This window comes from Condylura cristata, unplaced genomic scaffold, assembly GCF_000260355.1.
Source record: "Condylura cristata isolate star-nosed mole 26May11 unplaced genomic scaffold, ConCri1.0 scaffold00001, whole genome shotgun sequence".
Taxonomy (NCBI): domain Eukaryota; kingdom Metazoa; phylum Chordata; class Mammalia; order Eulipotyphla; family Talpidae; genus Condylura; species Condylura cristata.
Window position 1 is genome coordinate 27,775,672 of NW_004567102.1, and position 20,535 is coordinate 27,796,206.

General features: G+C 30.4%; 1 protein-coding gene across 13 annotated transcripts in view; it reads left to right on the forward strand.

Annotated features, from left to right (window-relative positions):
- The window catches only part of RIMS1 (regulating synaptic membrane exocytosis 1), a 418,725-nt gene that overhangs the window by 259,273 nt on the left and 138,917 nt on the right, over positions 1-20,535 (forward strand). For 12 of the 13 annotated variants that reach the window (XM_012721799.1, XM_012721804.1, XM_012721818.1 and 9 more), the window contains 5 exons: positions 8,865-8,932; positions 9,897-10,007; positions 11,417-11,516; positions 15,789-15,912; positions 19,098-19,144. In XM_012721799.1, the coding sequence (XP_012577253.1) occupies positions 8,865-8,932; positions 9,897-10,007; positions 11,417-11,516; positions 15,789-15,912; positions 19,098-19,144 (450 nt within the window). Of the gene's footprint in view, positions 1-1,295; positions 1,384-8,864; positions 8,933-9,896; positions 10,008-11,416; positions 11,517-15,788; positions 15,913-19,097; positions 19,145-20,535 lie in introns of all 13 variants that reach the window. The other variant, XM_012721835.1, reaches the window with a different exon arrangement.

The window sequence follows — 20,535 nt, forward strand, 5'->3', positions numbered from 1 at the left end:
TATATATATGTATATATATACATATCAAAGGATCAAAGTACTGTTTAATCAGGAATATGCACTCTCTGAAGTACATTTTCAGGGGTGTTTCAGAACAAGTAGATAATAGTGAAGTCTTGGACTTAAGTAGAGACACAGGATTCACTTGTATTCCTGAGTAGAAGATCATCCCTTTCTCCACAAGAGAGCACCTATGACCAAGCAGAGACTAATATTTTGTAGGCCATCAGACTTTCTGGAAAATACACTGGAAAATAGTTTTAGACTTATTTATCCAACCCTTATATTCAGATACTGTGAAAGAAAATTTTTTGCATAAGTCTGTGGCCAACCTTAATTTGCTTCATTATTACTATATATGCAATCTGTATGCATTTGTGAATATTACTTTTAATTTCCATTTACTTTTGTGCTTCCTCTTATTCGAATTGTCTTCTGACTTTTGGAAATGGAGTGCAGTTGAAAAGAGAGGCCTTTAAATAATGTGACTACTTTTGCACTGCAGCAGAAATTTAGACCAGTGACCTTGCAGTATTTTGTAACCTAGTTTCCTGTGGCTATAATTTTGAAGGTTTATGAATATGGATACTTAGCAGTTTTTTCTAGAACAGTTATTGAGGCATAAAATAGTCTCCAAAACCCTATGTATAGTGATTTCTCATGGCCAATCAAGGAGTTTTCCATTTAATGATTCTTTTAATTTATCTACATATTATTTGTTTGCATAGCCAAATATTTTTTAAAAGGCAAAACATAAAATACAAAAGTAAAGAAAAATAAAATTTACAATAACTTACTTTTCGGAAGCTTTGTTTTTTAAACATCTGTTTATGCTAGAAAAAATCTTTGCTAGAGTAAATTTATTTTTACCTTTTATAGGTTAATAATATAAATAATAATTAGTATTGATCATCCCTTCTAAGTACATTTTTTCTATTAAGTCTTATAATCCATCTTTATCAGCATTTGACTATTTATAGTTAATAACACTAAAATCAGATAATGTGTGGATCTCCATAAATTTTAATTTTTATTTCCATATCTTTGGGATACAGTGGCACAGAAATTGATTTGACATTCAGAGTTATTATTGCCAGTTAATATTGTTTTTCTAGTGTTGCTTAGGCATAAAGTCTGGCTAAAGACTAATATTTTCTTATATTAAAGATATTTACATCGAGTGTTTTCTTATAATGCTCTACTGTGAACTTGCCCAGCACTACAATTTCTTGAACCTGTGGTTAACATCCAGTCCCCAAACAATGAAAACAAATAAACCCCGATTTTTTCCACAGGGTTTCCTGGCTGGTTATTCCGAGGCTTTGCACGTGACAACCTGTTCTCCCACGTGAATGGAATACTCAGTGTCAATGTGGAAGCCTGGTCAGTTGGAAAGTTGCAGTAAAATATTTCCCTCCTGTGTACAGCACTTCCCAAATTCTTATTTATAAAGAGTCTTGGTGTTGGAGAAAAGAAAAAGTTTCCATAAGTTTTGTTAACTTGTGATTTGCTCTTCAGGATACACTACTATTCCAAATTTAGATTCTGGGGAAGAAATTCCTCTGTCATTAGGACTCAAATCATATTTACACCTCTCTAAAATATCATGTGGGAATCTTATGCCCTTTCTTCAGTGCCCTTAGAGATTATTTCTTGATACACGTTTTTATGTCATTTTATACTGAGAATATATAGTCTGGTCTAGGTTTCTTGAAGACCAGAAATTATGTTTTTTTTATTCTAAGGCACAAAGGAGTGTGTGTGGATGTGTGTGTGGATGTAAATTGTTGGTCACACTTTGGGGAATTTTAGTGTTTCTACTTCTGTAGACTATAGCATCATGTCAACACAGAAATAAAGACTGGAGTTGTCATTGAGCTTCGTAGTGTTTTGGGAATGTTTATTAGCCCTGAAGCTACTTGTAGTTTCAAAAATCAAAACATACAACTTCCTCAACTAGGAAACATAAAACTGATAATGAATGATTACTAACTAGTATTTTATTTTTTGCCGTACATTAACCTATTATGACGCATACAATTCTCTCTTCTTTTCCCAGAGCCCCATAATTTATGATGACCCTATTATACATTTAAACTTATAATCGTTTCATCAAAACAATCAGTGTTGCTGTTATTTAAATTATTTTGCTAGGAATATAAACTTAAAAATGAGTCTTGAGAATTAGGTTTACAACTTGTTAATACATAAATATTCAAAGCACAAGCTACTATTGTGATTGTTCATGGGTGAATTAGTGGTGGGAATTTTATGGGGACTACCCTGAAAGGAGAAAGCATCCAAGTGTACGTTATACAAAAATAAAAAGTGATGTAAATTTATATAAATTTAAAAAATAAACATTCTGTAACTGTGTTTGCAACAGTTATTTTAAAGGCATAATGCAGACTGGTTTCAAATAATAATTTCATCTATATCTTGAGGCATCAGAAAAGAAAATGTAGTAAAGGGATAAAAATTCCTACTTCTTTTTTGATACAGGACAATTTAGTCACAGATATTTTGCTTATGTACTGTATGTATTTTATTCTCTCACACAAAAATTTAATCATATAAAGGAGAATAGCAGCAGCTTATTTTAAGACTAAAGGTATGTTGCAACTGACTAAATTTATTAATTCTTAGTTTAAATATTTTTAGTTAGGAGTTAATATATCTTAATGTACATAGCCTGATTATAAAGGGAACCGATTCCATTAATCTTTTAGGCTGCCACTGTTTTATGAAAATTGTGACTATATTGTTTAGATGTGTGATGGCTCTTTTTCTTATACCTTAACATCAGGGTTAAGCAAATACTTATTCATTGTGAATTATTGAACATCTGTTTTATACCAGCCTAACTAGTGATAGTTTTTACAAATAGAGTGACTTTGACATTGTTCTAAACCCATTTCACAGTATATTTTGCAAAGATGCCTGTTATTACATATGTTTTAGGTAGAATTGCTATTTAACTTTACATCATATCTCTTACATCATGATTGTATACCCTTAACCTCAATTTTATAACTCATTATACAACAAAGTTTACATCAGGTCCTTTATGTTTACAAAGCCAGCATATTTCACTTAATGCACATGAAACTTTTATTGGAAATTACTAAAAGGAGGAGAGTTGTGAGGAAAGTAGTGAGGAAAATTGTATTATCCCCATTTTAGAATGAAGAACAAGGTTAAAAAAATAAAAGGATCTTACCTGGATAATTTGCCTACCATTGCCAAGTTAGTGGTTCCAATTCTCCAATCAAGTGTGATACTTTTATATATTTTAAAGTAAACAGTACAATTGCAGGTATCAGATAAAATTTTATACAGTTACTAATAAAAATGGCAAGATTCTCCTATTATTCAAGATTTCAAATAAGTAAACTGTAGTGTGGTAAAAGAAGTGCATTTTCTTAATTTTTCCCTATTAGAAATGATAGAAATGTTTCTTAGCACTATACTTCACAATAATTTTTATGCATCTGGTTTATCTTTAGTAACTTGCATTTATGTGTTGCTTTGTAGTTAATAAAGTGGTTTCACATACACTATGTCATCTGATCTTGAAAGAACAATGTGTTACCACAGAAGTTATCTCAAAATTGAGAGATTATCTGAATGACCAAGCTCTGACTTCAACCAGAAATTTTGATGCAGAATTCCATATAATTGCTTTGTAGAATTGTATGGTGGTAGGGTCATATTCTGAAAACTTGGTTCTCAAATTCAGTAAACAGTATACATATCAACAGAATAAGTACTACCTTTACCAAGTGTGTTCATAAAAATCACCTTTTCTGTATGGTGCATACATACTCCAGATATGGTAGTAACAGGCCTGCAAAGACATATTTAATCTCTTCAGGTTCTATTTAGTGGAAGTAATTTCTGAACACAAACATCTTTGACACCTTACTTAATAATAAAAGTTGATGCATTTACTGGAACCATCAAATTTGCATGCCAAAGACAAGAAGTGGTATTGTTACTTATGTAATAGAAGCAGAACACGCTATAACCAAGAGGAATTTATTGAAAGTGAAATTTTAAAAAGGCATTTAGAGAAGAACCAGTAATGAATCACCAATGACTAAAAGCTGAATATAAACACAGCTATACCTTAGAACTACACTGTGTGTGTGTTCGTGTATGGACCTGTATGTGTACATGTGCAGCCTGTGCCACAGCCAGAGACCACTGGTTTAGAGATGCCTTCGCCCTACTGCAAGACTTGTGTTCCAATTGCATATCTCTCTTATTCCTTAATTATACAGCATTTTCCAGAAAATTATGGAGTGAATATTGGTGTGGATTTTGAATGAAAACCAAGAAGTACTGAGGACCAGTATTTTTAGTATAGGAGGAAATTAGACTGACAGCAATTCAATCATGAGCAGCAATTTACTGACTTTTACATCTGATTATTTACTATTTATTTACAAACTTTCATATTTCACATACTATATTAATGATTAACAAGGCTAGCTCTCCATTTTACTATAATGCTTGGATATCAAGTTCTATTATTTTTTTTTTTGCATCTTTTCCCTGACTGTTAATTTAGCTTAGATGAAGGTGAGCTTTCCATGACTTTGCTTTATAGCAAATTGTTGCTTATTTCTCCCCAACTTAACTCTATTATTACATATAATTTAAAGGTGGGAATGGACACATTTGCCATGTCTATGAATAGAACTATCTCAAATACTTGGAAATATTGAATTTCTGAAATATGAAAATACTGAAATTCTGAAACATAAAATGTTATTTCAAAATGACATTTTTATTATTTTAATCAAAAGTTAAGATTTCTTTGGGACTAATCCCTGTCTCTGAAAGAATGTCCTTGTAAAATACTAAAACAAGTAAAATATTTTTCACATTATAAGCAGAGAATTATTTATTAATTCATGTGTTATGATTCAGTGTTAAAAATACCCAACATTGTCTCAAATTAAACACCCATAAAAATTGTGTGGGATTTTGTGTGTGCATGGCACATAGTCATCCAATAAACATATTTTTGCTCAGTATTTTAATTTACCTAAGTGCTGTGTGGTAATAAAAATATTAGGATTCATTTAATTTTGTTCAGTTCCAACATATATCCTTCTGTAGAGGATAAATAAAAATAGGCGTGGGGAAATTTTTAATTGATAGACATAATCTCTAGGAAGACCAGTTCTTTTGTTAATCTATGAATTTAAACTTTTAATTTTTTGAATGCTATCAATATGGTCTATATAAGAAAAAAATAGTTTATTATTTTGAGATGACAAATAGCATTATTATAGAGATGTATTAAGAATGGTGCAGAGTTACTATGAGTCAATTTTGTAATTAATATGGTTCTGATCTTCTGGCATGGATGATAACATTCATTATAATGATGTTAAATATGTCTTATTTCTTCTGAAGATGGAGAACTCCAAGTTTTCTAATACTTCAAGGCTTTGATGGGGATACCTTTTCTTTACCCATACATATGAAGCACATTCTACTTGGTCAAGTGTAACCACCATGCAGATTGTTAAATAGACATTTAATGTGTGAAATTAGTGTTATAAATTTCTCCTTACAGTTTCATTATGATTACACATACTTAATCATTTATCTATATTATTTGGAAAGTATTTTTATTCATTTGACTTTGATATTATTAGAATTTATTATACTTTGACATTAGGCATCCTAAGATACAAAATTTTAGATCATAGAGATACATGTTTTTGCATTATTACATTATAATGGCTTCAGTTTACAGAAGGTTCACATGTCATTTAGCTGACTTTTATGATAATGCTCATTTATCAAGTTTAATTACTCCACATTTTCACAAGGAATTGAATAAAAGTCTTTCAAAGGCTTCACAAAGAATAAATGCCTAAAATAATACTTCATTGAACTTGGCTGTTTATGAACTTAAACATTTCAGTAGACTAAAGCATATGATATATTTATTGGTTCTAATTTAATGATAATAAATTTGTTCCTATATGTTTATATTGAACATTAGAGCCAAAATCCTTTTTTCAATTACATAAGTAAATATCTGAATTTATCATTTCGTAGCTATGTCATGTGGCAATCAATATCTTTAATCACATACTAGAAAACTCATCAAGGAAAATCTTTTATGTTAATGAGGAATAGATTCTGATATATTGGAACCTTCTTTTATTGAGTGTTGCTTATTCCATTAATAATATAGAAATGCGACTTATAAAGACAAATTAGAGTACTTAAGAAGAAGTCGATAATACTTTAAAACTTAGTAATTAAGTGAAATGTGATTTAAAGCTACATACTTAGATTTTAGAATTTGTGTTTTTCTCTTCTCTTTAAGTAAAAATCTTATGTTTTAGCAGGAGACAATTCAGTGATTAGAAAATTCTTCAATGTGAAGAAATTGTAAATGTATTTGCAAATATGTACAAATTTTATTATACTTTAAAACTATTGAATGTATTTTTTTACATTAGATTATATTAGCAACTTTTTAGCAGTTATCTACACCATTATAACCAGTATGGGGGGATTTAAACAGCATAGTCTTTAATGTTCAAATTATCAACATCATAATGTAGGGATTATCAGTGATTTCGTATGGGAAGCATCTGGCGAGTTGTAATAATCCATCTTAAACCAATTAAAATTTGATTTTCATTCAAGATTGTCCTCCTACAAAGCTTATAGATGATTGAAAGCTATTATTTGAAAGTAGTATTTTCTTTATAAAGTATGCTTATTGTCATCACTGAAAAATATTGGAAACATTAACTTTTGGTTCTTTATGTATGAGAAACACTTTTAGCACATCAATCATATATTATTTCCTTAGGACACAGTGAAATTATATTACTCTACTATTTGAGGAACTGGGGCTTAGGAAGATCCTAGGAGTATAATTTTTAAGACTAAAGTCTGTTTAGTGAAGGATATAACAACCTGTCGTTTTCTTGATATCTTTAAAATAGAGTAGTTTTTCTTCTTCTTTTTTTTTTTTTGGTTATTTTTTAAACTCAAAAGGCCTCAAAGCAACTCTCAATTCAATGACTAATTTTTATTCTCAAGTACCGGGAGTATCTATCCCAGTGTTTCTATTAATTTGCCACAGTATTTCAAAATGAATCAACATTAGGCCTCTTACAATTTATATGAAATTTTAGAGATAAAGCTTTATGATTTGCAATAATATTTACTAAATACAGTAATCTGTTTATTACTTAGCAGTGTTCTCAAGTTTATTATTATAGTTTTTCTTTCAAGAGGAACTGTCAGAGTACTGATGAGAGAGTGACTTTAAAAATAATCATGAATAGGTTGGAGCCGATATTTCTGAATCATATACTGAGCTATAAGCAAATGTTACCTTAATACAAAAGAACATAAAAAGAAAAATAAGCATATTGAGGTTTACAAGGAGTAAAAGTAAAGTAGGAAAAAAATTGCCCTCTACAACTTTCCTATATATTTATTTAACTAATATGTCTAGCAGAGTATTAGAAATATATACTCATTGCTATCAAGACTTGACACTTTAATGTGTGTTCTTTTGAGAGAATATGAATTCCATGTGGAATAAATTTTAACAGAATGTAGTATTTCCTAGTGTAACTTTTAATTTCCATCACTTCATGACAAAATATATTGTTATAAACATGCCATTTGAAGAACATTTTAATATTTATTGTAGTATATATAACATGCTATAATCTAAGATATTATAGAAAAGAATGAGGAAGCCACTACTAAGAAATTGAAGTATATGTATTTTTATGCTTGCAGGTTTTAAACTTTATTTTTGTTCCTTTTATTATATCTTTATCTGCCATGTCTATTATCTATATAAATTTATCTACTTTTGACCATCATAGATATCAGCCAAATATATTTTCCTAACAGTTAGCTAGACATCTCACTATTGGGTTGCATGCATTACTCATTCTCTAAAATTTTAACTGTCAGGCTGCATGAAAAATTTCCATTATTTAATCTGATACTTTCAATGTAGAGGAAGACATTTATTTTCACATGGGTCACCCACTCTGACATTTCTTCCTATTCATATATGAAAGTACTTCTGCCTTCAATTAAATGTAGATTTTTTTTAGCATTACATTTTTGTGTCAAAAAGTCAAAATTAAAGCTTCACAAATTTATGTTTACTAAGTTAGGATATTTTTAAGTGTCTTTCATGACTTCAGTAAAATTGCATGCATTGTTATTTGTACTTACTATTCTTTTCTTAAATTATTCTTAATATTTAGCTTACTAACCACTGCCTCCTAAAAATGAAGCTTTTTGTTGTGTTATATGTCAACTGTATATCAACATGTTATATATCAATTGTACCTCAAAATAATTGGGAAATATAATCACTCACTGACAAAGAATAAAATATTTTATAGTCTATTGTTCAGCTAACAAGGAGAATAATTTTGAAAGATAATAACATGCAAGAGAGTAGAAAAGGAGACACTAAATCTAATATTTATCTCATTTCAATGAATAAAATATTAACTAGTATCACTCAACAGCAGTTTATGGCTTGCTATGCATAATCTGTAAGGTGGATTAATAACCCAGTTTTCGTACACTTTTATATGTATTTTTAGACTGATTTATTGAACATAGAAAGTAGTTCCTCTAGAGTCTGAAGTGCATTTGTGGCACATTCATTCCATGGATTCAGGTCACAACATTTGCAATGCAAGTGTGTCATTCTGAGAGATACCCATTCAAAATGATGGTGTTTATAACCCTTTACTTTATAGATTGGCGAACTCATAGTGAAAGTAATGCATCCTCCACTTTAAAGCCATTACACTTTTCATTCTGTTCCTGTTGTACAGGTGACTTGGATTATTACTGGTTGGATCCTGCCACGTGGCATAGCCGGGAAACATCACCTATCAGTTCGGTAAGCCTTATAGGAAGTGAGTAGACCTAAGGGATAATGTGTCTTACTCATTGTTTAGCTATGTGTGATAGTGGTAATCTTATTTTGCTCCATTTCCCTATATATGAGAGCAAATACTGATTTCATTTAAGATACTGCAGTTTTGAAAACAGTTGTCACTGAATAATTTTAAAGTAAAAAGAAATTATTGAACGACTGTGTATAAGTGAGATATTTGGTTAGTGATATCAACTCTCACAATTCAAAATATAAATAAGTTTCTTTTTATACACAGTTATATTTTAAAATGCAGTGTTACTCACAAACAAAAAGATAAGCACATACCATTTGTGGCAATATGGATGGAACTCTTAGTGAAATGAGCCAGAAAGGGGAAAAAAAAAAAAGCCAGATGTTTTCACTTATAGGAGGAAAGTGAGGGGTCAGGAAAACAAAAAAGTAATTTCAATAAAGTGAAACCAAAATCAACAAACAACTATAAACCAGAGACATTCTGCAGGGGGGAAGTGGGAAATAGGATAAAAAAAAAAGGTGGGAAGAGCCCTAGGGACTATGGCAATATCACACAGGTGAATTGGTGGTGGGAATTCCACAAGGCTTACAACTGAGATAAAAAAAAGCAGACATTGTACAAAAATGAAGAATGATGTAAAAAAAAAAAAAGATATATATATACTTATATATATACATATAATAAGTAGATAAATTTAATTAATTTTATTTTAAAACAATTTTTACAAGTATATTTAACTGCTGACTGCTTTTAGAATATTTAATGTATAAGTTGCTATTAAAAATAAAACACAGTTGTAAATTAAAATTGTTATATGTAGAGATTCCCACAGTAATACAGAATTCTTTTCAAATGAGTTCCTTAACATGAGGAAGTCACTTCATGTTACAACCAATGATTATATAATTAGAGGAAAGAAAATATATTTTATAATTATTCATGTTTTAATAGCATCCTGTAACGTGGCAACCATCTAAAGAGGGTGACCGGCTAATTGGACGTGTTATTCTTAACAAGAGAACAACCATGCCCAAAGAATCAGGTGCATTACTGGGTCTTAAAGTAAGTATGGTGGTTTAAAATGTTTCTAAAAGCTAAATTACATTATAAATGAACTGCCTTGAACAGAATTCTGACAGAGATTTTTAAATATCCTCTTCAAAATGAAGTCCAGTGAGTGAATATATCTTGTTGCTATATTAATATCTTATGGTAGATTTAGTCTTTTTATGTGATTAACATTTTTCAATAATTTTATTAACAACATCCAGATATACTAGGAACATGCAATACGATATAGGAAAACTAAACCTTTTCTATGAATATAATGTTTTGGAGTGATTTTTGTATCAGAAGAGTTTAAATGTTAGGAAAGTTAGATAATGTGGACCTCATAATTTTATTATTTCTTGATAAGCACCATAAAACATTAAAGACATGGGTTTCCTAAGTGCAATAGAATTGATGGCTGTTCCAAAAGAGCATCATGTATCTTTTAAAAATACTGACTTATCAGATATATAATGAAAAGTTATTTCAGAATATTGTTTTATTGTGAGAATATTTGTCATGTTTTATCATGTATGTACCTATGTATATGTTTTGAATCGTGAGGCCTTATTTACACTCAGAAACTAAAAGTAGCATTCAAAGATACGACTTTAAATTTATTATTAACCAAGATTGTATTACACTTGTGGCATATTTCGATCTCAACACCTTTGACTAATGGTTTAATGATGGTGAGAAATCAAGGGAAGTGTTAAATATTTAGGAATATAACTACAACATTGAGAATTACATTAGAACACATATTTCAAATAAGGAGTTCATTTACATGATCAACAAAAGAGAGAAACTTAGACCATTATTCTTGGCACCATAGTAAATTGTTTTTCCAGCCTATTCTTTTCTTAAATCCTCATTTTTATGTCTCAGACCAACATTCTATTAAAACTATGCAAAAGATAGTTGTACTGTGGACAGTATCTGTATATAGAAATATAACTCAAATGATATGCATGGATTTAGGTGATAAAAAATTTTCATAAGGTAAATAGTGTCAAGCACTTGCTGTTTGATAAGTTGTGAGTATCTGGTTCTTATCTTCTATGGATTTATTATTCATAGTGCCTTTTTTTGTTAGGTGAGTGTAAGTAATCTGTACTTAAACTTCCTTAGGACACGTCATCTCCAATGTAGTGAAATGATGTTTCTTTTCAAAATTATCCTGCAAACTCCTTTAATCAAAAATCTGTTTCACCTAGCATTCCTACATTCAGTAATAAATACATCATAAATAGTTGTGGGTCAGTTCCTTAACATGATTCAGTTTGGTGGTGAGATAGTGAAGCATGTACACATGGAGGAGTAAAAATGTGACCCCAAAGCTATAAAGACAGATCAATGACTGGTAATTTAATTTTTTAAAAAAATGTGTCTTGGGAACTTATAAATTTATAATTATCCAGGTTGTTGGAGGAAAAATGACTGACTTAGGACGCCTTGGTGCCTTCATCACCAAAGTAAAGAAGGGTAGCCTTGCAGATGTGGTTGGACATTTAAGAGCAGGTAATGTTTCTTTTTTAATATTTGCATAGTGCATTCCCTGTGTATGAGTTGGTGGTTTACAATTTGGGGTAAGTTACATATGCCAATTAAGTAAAGAACATGTTAATGCATAAGTAAAGATTTTTCTTGATGTGAATACTTAATGATTGCAAAAATACATAAACTATTAATAGCATTTTTGATACAGTAAGGGTATGAAACATTTTTATGTAAAAATAAGTGTGATTAACACTAAAGGAATACTAATTTTGTAGATAACCTTATAATGTTGCTATAAAATCTAAAACAATGTAGTCATGAAGGATGCTAATAATTAACTATTTTACATTTTAAACAACAGTCATTAAATTTTTCATAATGGTCTTGAACATTTATTCAGTAGCCATGTTTTTAATAAATATAGTCATAATCGGATACCTTACACAGATGATGTTATTAAATATTTGTTAATTAAAATGTGATGTATACTTGCATAATTGTATGACTTTTGATATTAGAAAGTTTACATCATGTTGCTCTGCTGCCTTAATGTCACATGATAAATCATTTATTGTATTCAGATGCATCACAGTCAGTAGCAACAACTTTAAAATCTAATTTTTAGGTTGTCTACTTTTCATTTTATTTAATATCATATTTTTAATTTACTTCAGGAGTTACTGGAAGTCTTTGATTAGCAGGTATACTTATGAGTTTTCCAGATAATCATAAAGAAAACAGCACAGGCTGAATTGTAGAACTGAGGACTCATAACCACAGCACAGAGGAAAGAAGATATAGAAATAGGAAAATACTGGGCTATATTTTCAATTTTTATAACTTATAATTATTTTAATTATTACCTAAAATTTTTATAACAAGGTAATATTAATGCATTGCATTATAAATTGAACTATAAGTAAATATATGTTAGGGGTAATGAAAAAAATAACTTCAAATAAGACTGTAAGGCTCCTTTCTGAAGAAATTCAATGACAAAGATTTGAAAATACAAGTCAATACCTGTAAAAATTTGTAATTAATGAGACCTTCAGAAAAATACTTTATGACTGTTAACAGTATTTTTTTGTGCACAGTTGGTTACCCAAAGTCATCATAATCATTTATGTTTTTTCTTTAATAGATACTTGCTATACAGGTGTTGTGTAGGGAACAATCCAAATCAAGAATTTTCCTTTGAAGATGTGTAATAGTGTAGTAAACTGTTGTTTTGTTTTTTTTTTTCAGGAATAGTTATGATTCAGTAATAAAATAATCAGGAGTGACTATTTCAATAAATAGAATATTTGCTTGTTTTAATGATTCAAAGAAAAACTTCAACTACATAAATCTGGTTTTGCAGATCAGGTTATGTACATGATTTTTGTTTTTGCCTTTGTGTTTTAATAGATAACTTAAAATCAATGAAGGGATTTTTCTATATAATATATGCGTAATTAATTTTGCCAACACCCATGTATACCTAAAGACTGAGAAACGAATCAAAACTGCTAAAAGCTAAATTTCAGTAACTGTGAAACATGCAGTATACTTTTCACTTTAACAGTTGCTGTATTTGGAAGTGTTTAAATATTAATAAATTTAATAAATTAGATGATATGTCTGATTCACATTGTAATCCAGCAACTGTTTTTTTTTCTTCTGCATATAAGCACCATTGGCCTATAAATCACAGTGCTATTTTTTTATTAGTGTGCCTTTGTTCAACGTTTGTGATCTTGCTTTAATTTCGCCATAGCTTTCTCTAGTGCTGCTGCCCCATAAATCCATGTACTTCACTGCTACATAATTTAGTCATCAAAACACAGAATTGATATGGATACTCTCCTACTTTGACCCTTCCTTTTCTCCCTGTCATTGTTTGCTGAAGTGAAAGCTCTGTAGTTTTGTCTTCTACTCTTCTGACAGTTCCAGCCACACTGCCATTACTGTTCACTTTATCTCCCAGTAAGCAGTCAGTCTGTAGACTGACTCCCACCTACCAGAACTGGTCATTGTCTTTGTTTACCTGGTTGCTTTCTGTTCCTGTGCTCTGCCTGTTGAAGTCTTTATCATTTTTCAAAATGCATCAAAAATTTGCTTCATTATAAAGTGTTTCCTAATATCTCACTGGAGCAGTGATTACTTCCTGCCTGTACTTCTGTTCCTAGATGAATTCTTACCTTTGCAAATAGCATATTTCATTAAAGGTACTTGTTTTGATATTATTTCTCCCCCACCAATTTTAAGGGCACAAAGTTTTTTTATTCCTTTTTTATGTCTAGATCACCATGATATATATCTTTACCTGAAGAGATTATCGGGTATTGTTAACGCGACCATCTGCTTTAGCAGTTACTGATTTGTAAATAAATAAATACATGTGTCAAATTAATTTGATATTAAGAGTTATACTTTCAGGTTGCTGTTTATAAAGAGGACATTTTTATACTGCAGTGTTTTTGCACAATGTTGATTGCAACTCATTACTTGGTAGTAAAACTGATTTAATGATTTGCAATCATCATTTAATGATTTAATGATTTGCAAAATTCAAGTAAACATAATGGAATAGAAAATGTAGGGTAAGTAATTCTTTAATTTTTTTTTATGTTATATATCCACACCCATATGCACATGCATATAGACATTCACCTGGTATAAACTTTATTTCTTGGGGGGAAAAAAAAAATAAAACACCAAAAGACTCCTAATATATTTTAAATGTATGATTCCTTTAGATTTATTTTATAATTTATAATCAAGTACATTCATTGCTTTTGAAAACTTTTCTGGGTTACTTCTTAGATCAAGTATTTAGAAGTCATTAGCTATTGGTAATAGCTGGACCAAAACAGCTTCATGTGCTTTTAAAATATGTACTTTTTACTTTGAGTAAGCACAGACTTAGATAAAAAGAGGATCACGTTCAAACAGTCTTAGAAAAATATAGTTTTCTTTTCTGAAAGTTCTTAGTAAAAATAAAGTTATTTTTGGGCCCTCTCTGGTAGTGCAGTGGGTTGGGATGCAGCACTGCAAGCTGGCTGCAGCTTCAGTCCCCAGTTGGATTCCTGCCCCAGAGGTTGTTCCACATTGCACAGCAGACCTCTCCTGACCCTCCCACTGTTTCCCTTAGCAGTGTACTTGTCAATCTGCCAGTTCTGCTCTGCCCCCACACCCCCCCTTGTCTCTGGTGAATCCTCTCACTGCCCCTGGTCCTCTGGCCTCTCCTTTAAATAAAATAAAATAAAATAATTTTATGTGTATAGTCAGTTTTAAAATATAGAATAATGATAGTGATCTATTAGTTCAAAATATATTTACTGAGGTACTAATGTATTATAGGTACTGAAAACAACAAAATGAACAGAAGCACAAAACTAAGTTAAGGCAGCTTAGTGTCATGGAAACTGGGATATTTCAAAAGAGCCTGCCATTGTGCATTGAAGGGTACTGGGGATCTAAAGCTGCTCCAAATATTTACCAAAAAAAAATTTTTCCCCCAAATGATCTATGGCAAAAACACCAGTTAAAATATCAATAATTCATGTATTTCAACATCATATTACTCTCCTTGGTTAATTTCAGAATACTTAACAACTAACAAGTACTATAACAATTTTTTTTATTATTTTATATAACATATATAAAATGTGTGTGTTTTAAACATCTGGAAGTGGGTTAACTGTCATGCAACAGTTTTACATCTGCTTGCTTTATAACTTTGCCATAGCTACCTGTGTTACCCTATGGGTATGAATTCAAAGCCTTTCATGCATTTTTATTCTGTTACGCATCTGGTGAAAGCAGACTTAAAATTGGAAAATTCATGCTAACAAATGTTAACTGCTATTTCTACCAATATTAAAGCAGGATTTATTCAGAGTATAAAAATCTTTCACATATAGAGCTACCTACATTTATTATATGGAGGGCATGCTGCTAATTATTATTTTTTAAATGTTTCCAAATAGGCTGTGCTAATTCCATCCCATAGCATGAGATTATTTTTATATTATTTCTGGTATATCTCAAAAATAAAGATAGTTTTCTATTGTACTGTTTCCAATGACTAGTAATATTCTATGGGGGAAAGAAAAAGAAAAGAAGGGGAAAAAAGTGTTTACAAGGGCCATTTAGTTAATATATGGAAATCAATTTGATTCTGAGAGCAGAGGATAGACAATTAAACTATTTGTATATGTTTTGCATATATTTGTTAAAAAAGAGAAAAGATAAGAAAAATAAACAGAATATATAAGATAAAAAAATACCCTTTTTTTTAAATTCAAGGGGATGAAGTTCTAGAATGGAATGGTAAACCCCTGCCGGGAGCTACAAATGAAGAAGTTTACAACATTATTTTAGAATCAAAATCAGAACCTCAAGTTGAAATTATTGTTTCAAGGCCTATTGGGTAAGGCTAAAAAAACTTACTTCTTAAGTTTAGTAAATTACATGTATTAGCAGGGTTTTAAAAAGAAGTATATACATTCATACAGTACATGTTAACATGGATAGTTTTTTTCTTCAATTATGAGCATACATTTTAGATTTTTAATTTTTTAAAGTTGAATTCTAGATTTTTCTTAAGTACATTTTAGAAGCTCCACAATTTGGCAATTATATTAGCAACAAGTACTCACATAGTATTTTCAGAAGTGAAATATAAAGTAAAATTTTTTTCATTTAATGACAGCTTGTTTATTTTTAGTAACTGACTTAATGAGTAGTATTTCCTTAAGGGGAGTCACAAACTAATTTTCCTATGATATTTAAAATAGTAATGATTTCATAGGTTTATATGAACATTTGTTACTCTACTTAGAATAATTTTTCTATTGTTACCCATAGGTAATTCCAACTTTTATTTAAAATCAACTGAGTATGAAATATTCAACCTTTTAATTGGTCATAATAATGTGGATATTTTCAAAATTTCAATTTACAGCACAGTTTAATTACCTATAGTCAATGAGATACTTTTTATATCTGTGTGTAGATTTCCCCATAATATTAACTTCTCCTGACCAACCCATGAAGTCCAGAATGTTCACTGTGCTGTTCTTTAATTATTTGGAAGGCATTTTGAACTGTTTCATTATAATTGGTTAAATGTTTGAATGTATTGTTGGAAATAATTCCCTTTTTTGCTTACATTCCAAATTATTATGGGTCTTTTTTCAAGACTTTTTATGTTGAAAGAGTAGCAACCTTAGATTTTTGTTGCCCTGATGAATATATATCAATGCAAAAGCACGCAAGAAATTATAATTACCCTACTTTTCAAAAGAACTGAAAATATATGTATCATATATTTCCAAGAATAATATTAATATATACATATATAAAGCTCTAAAATAAAGGCGAGCTTATAGCCAATTTTAAGTGGTGATTGTTAAGAGTAAACATTAAACACATTTGCACAAATACTGTACATTCCATGCAGATTTTTAAAAGTAACAACACTACATAATTGACGCTAGCTTTACATGATGTGTTCTAGTGCTGAGGTAAATATGAGTCTGGAAAAGAGGTAAGTAAATTGAAAAGTGAGTCAAAGCTGTAAAAATTAAAATTTAAAACCTAGCATTGTACACATTGCCAGTTCATTCAGGTATAAAGTGGAATAAAAGTAATCAACTAAAATATCAGTTTTTCATATTAGCTTTAATAACAGACAATTAAAGTGGACTGGAAAAAGCATTATTTTCACTTTTACATGGAAATAATTTTTAAAAGTTATCTTTAGAGTTTGCTGTAAACTATCATGAATTATGAAATCAAAACAATGTGGAATCTAAAGATTTTATTTAAATAATGATCAAAGCTGGCATCAGCTCTCTAGTAAATAGAAAAATTACTAGATTTTGTGGAAGAAATATTCTACCTCTAGTTCTATGACTCATTTGAAAAATAGAAAATAAATACTGATCCATAGTTTAGTAGCATAGTGATTCTAAGAATCTTTACAAATATAAGTTACATGCATATTGACCAGTATGTAGTCTAAGAGACCTTTAATCATCTTGGGACAGTGACTATTTTTGCTGATCCAAATACCGTATTTTTTGCTTGTAGTTGTTATTAAAACTGTTCTAGCACTTCACTTGTGAATAAAATTAAAACAAATTGTGTAAATGTCACGTGGAAATTTGTGCTACTACTGAAGAAATTACCATTAAATAAATTTAGATTCAACATCACTAAAAATAGTTTTATACAACTTTTCCATAATCCTCCTTTCACAGAAATATTGAAACTCAAAATTTGTACTTTCTTTTAAAATTCCAAACTCTAATTTTCATATTTGATCCTGAGGCTGATTTTCAAAAAAGCTACTCTAAAAAATTTGATTTTGAATTTAAAAAATTTCAATTTATTGGCCTAGATGAATTCAAATTGAAGATAATTGATTACTTGTGTCTTAGATGTTATAAATTAGCTTCTTAGTTATCAGATAAATTATACACAAATTATTAATTATGCCAAATATTGTTTTATAAAGTACACAACCCAGAATGTACTCTTATTTGTAAGAAGTATAAATTGTAGATGGTTATGAAAACACACAGAAAATTACAAAATGAGAAGTCAAGAAAATAAACAGAGAAAACTGTGTTTTTATTCTCCCAGAAATTTAAGAATTTCAAAATGAATTTAGGTTTCAAGGTAAGTGATTATAAATATTTTTCTGATAATTATGACAGTCTTATCTAACTCCAGTCTGCTTTAATATGTCATATTAATATTGGCATAATGTTAATCTCCTTAAGTTTATACAAAAATAACTTTGGAAAAGAAGTAGTTCCATGCAGTGCAATTCCCAAATCAAACTGATCCAGGGTTCTTCAGATCACAGTGTTAATGGTTAAGCTGAGGTTATATTAATTATTTAGAGTAATTTGTGAGTGTGACAGGAATGGGTGTTCTCACAAGTCACTTTCTAATCATGTAGTAAATGACCATATATTTAGCTAACTTCAGTATAGAGATATCAATCTCTATATAGGGCTATATATGTGTATATGAATTATATATTCACATATATAATTGATTTTGGCTTTTTTGTTGCAAGCTTAAGTCATTTTTAATTTCCAAAGCAACTCATCCTTTTCATTTTATTAACTTTGCCCATGATCTTCACCACATTATTTTATTATAAAGATGTGTTTTCATCCCTTTCATTCAGTAAACTCTTTCAGATGTGTTTGTAAAGCATATTACTGATTTCTAAAATATGTGTCATTTTGATTTTCAAGATTTGAAGTAAGATAATACCTTTAGCATATTTTATTGCCAAAACCTGCTGTTTTGGTAGTAAAAATATTGTGGTAATTTTTGCCACAATATTAGCCTGATTGTTGTCATGTTAAAGTATTTTGCTATTAAATATAGTAAAAATTTTATTGCAGTTTTTGTGTGTTTGTGATGTTTGACATTCATGCATATTAGTAATTGCCTGAATAGTAACTCCTGTCCATTCCCACACCTGTAAAAACCCAAAAGGATTTTCACACCAATGAAATAAAATGTGGAGGTCATTGCCTCAGGTAGAATAGTTTAGCTAATAGGATTTTCACCATACCCTGTTTCTTTTAGTGACATTCCACGGATTCCTGAGAGCTCCCATCCTCCTCTGGAGTCCAGTAAGTATAAATAAGATTTGTTATTAGTAAATGTATTGAATGAAAATGAAAAATAAAGATTTGCCAGTTCTCATATTTAATTAATATAAATGAATTGATATTGCTATACTAAAGCTGTCTCTAATGACCTAAGATCTTGGTAACCATGACATTCATTTGGAATGCAAGGAAATTCTGCTTTGCACAAAGATATTTTTCTACTCTGTGGCCTTAAAAAAAAATCTTCACTGGCAACACCCCTCTAATCAGAATAGTCAAGGCTTTCACAGAGCTCTATTAGTATGCCAATAATAGTTCATTTGTGGGACATAACAGTTTATTATTGTATTGGATTATTCATCTTGACTGGTAATTAGCTCATGAACAATCTAGTGAAGTAAACAAGCATAATGATAAATAATTGTAATACTGCATAACAGTATTGTCTATGATCATGAAAGTGAATGGATGATACAGAGGTGAAGTTAAGTGAACATATGAGGGTCAGGCCCTTGAGATTGTGAGACTGGAGGATTGAATAATCTCCATGGGCATTCAAGTTACTCCAGATGAAACAAAATGATAATACAGACAAGAAAAGAAATTTTCCATAAGAATATGGGAGTGACACAAATACATACTTAACAATGAACCAGCATAAAATTAATTAAGCTTGGGCTTATTACCAAAGGCTATTGTGTAATTAAGTTTATAGAAATACAAAATATAAGCCCTTTAAGGGGAACCCAGTAGGAAGGGTTTAAAGAGGTAAAAAAATATATGGGTAGGGTAAACAAGGAGCCAGATTAGGTTAGTCTAGCAAGTGCATGCCATGATAATTTTCATGCTTGTTGGAAATGAAACCATAATTGATTCTGATGAACCTGGAGACCTATACATAGAGGGAAATGGTGCCCATTGTATAAATCAACAGTGCTGATACTATTTTTAAAAAATCTATCAACACTAAAAACAAACTAGTTATTAAAAGCAAATGTGCTCTTTTATTGATACAAGAAAAAAGTTATTCTAAGACTACTTGGCAAAAGAGACATGGCAACAAAAAAATTAACAGTGCTGGCCCTCCCTGGTGGCGCAGCGGGTTAAAGCACAGCACTGAGAATCTAAAGCCACTTCCACATGAGTTCGATTCCCACCTGCCCCGGAGGTGACCACATGGCGTGGCAGACCTCTCCTTACCCGCCCACTGCTCCCCTCAGCGGTGTACTTCCTCGATCTGCCTGTTCTGTTCCCTGCTCTGTCTCTGGTGAAGTCTCTCACTGCCCCTGAGCCTCTGGCCTGTTCCCCAGTTCTGTATGTACAAATAAATAAATCTTAAAAAAAAAAATTAACAGTGCTCTTTGTTATAGTTAAAAGCTCTCTTAAGAGAGTTTACTATGTTTAATTGGAGG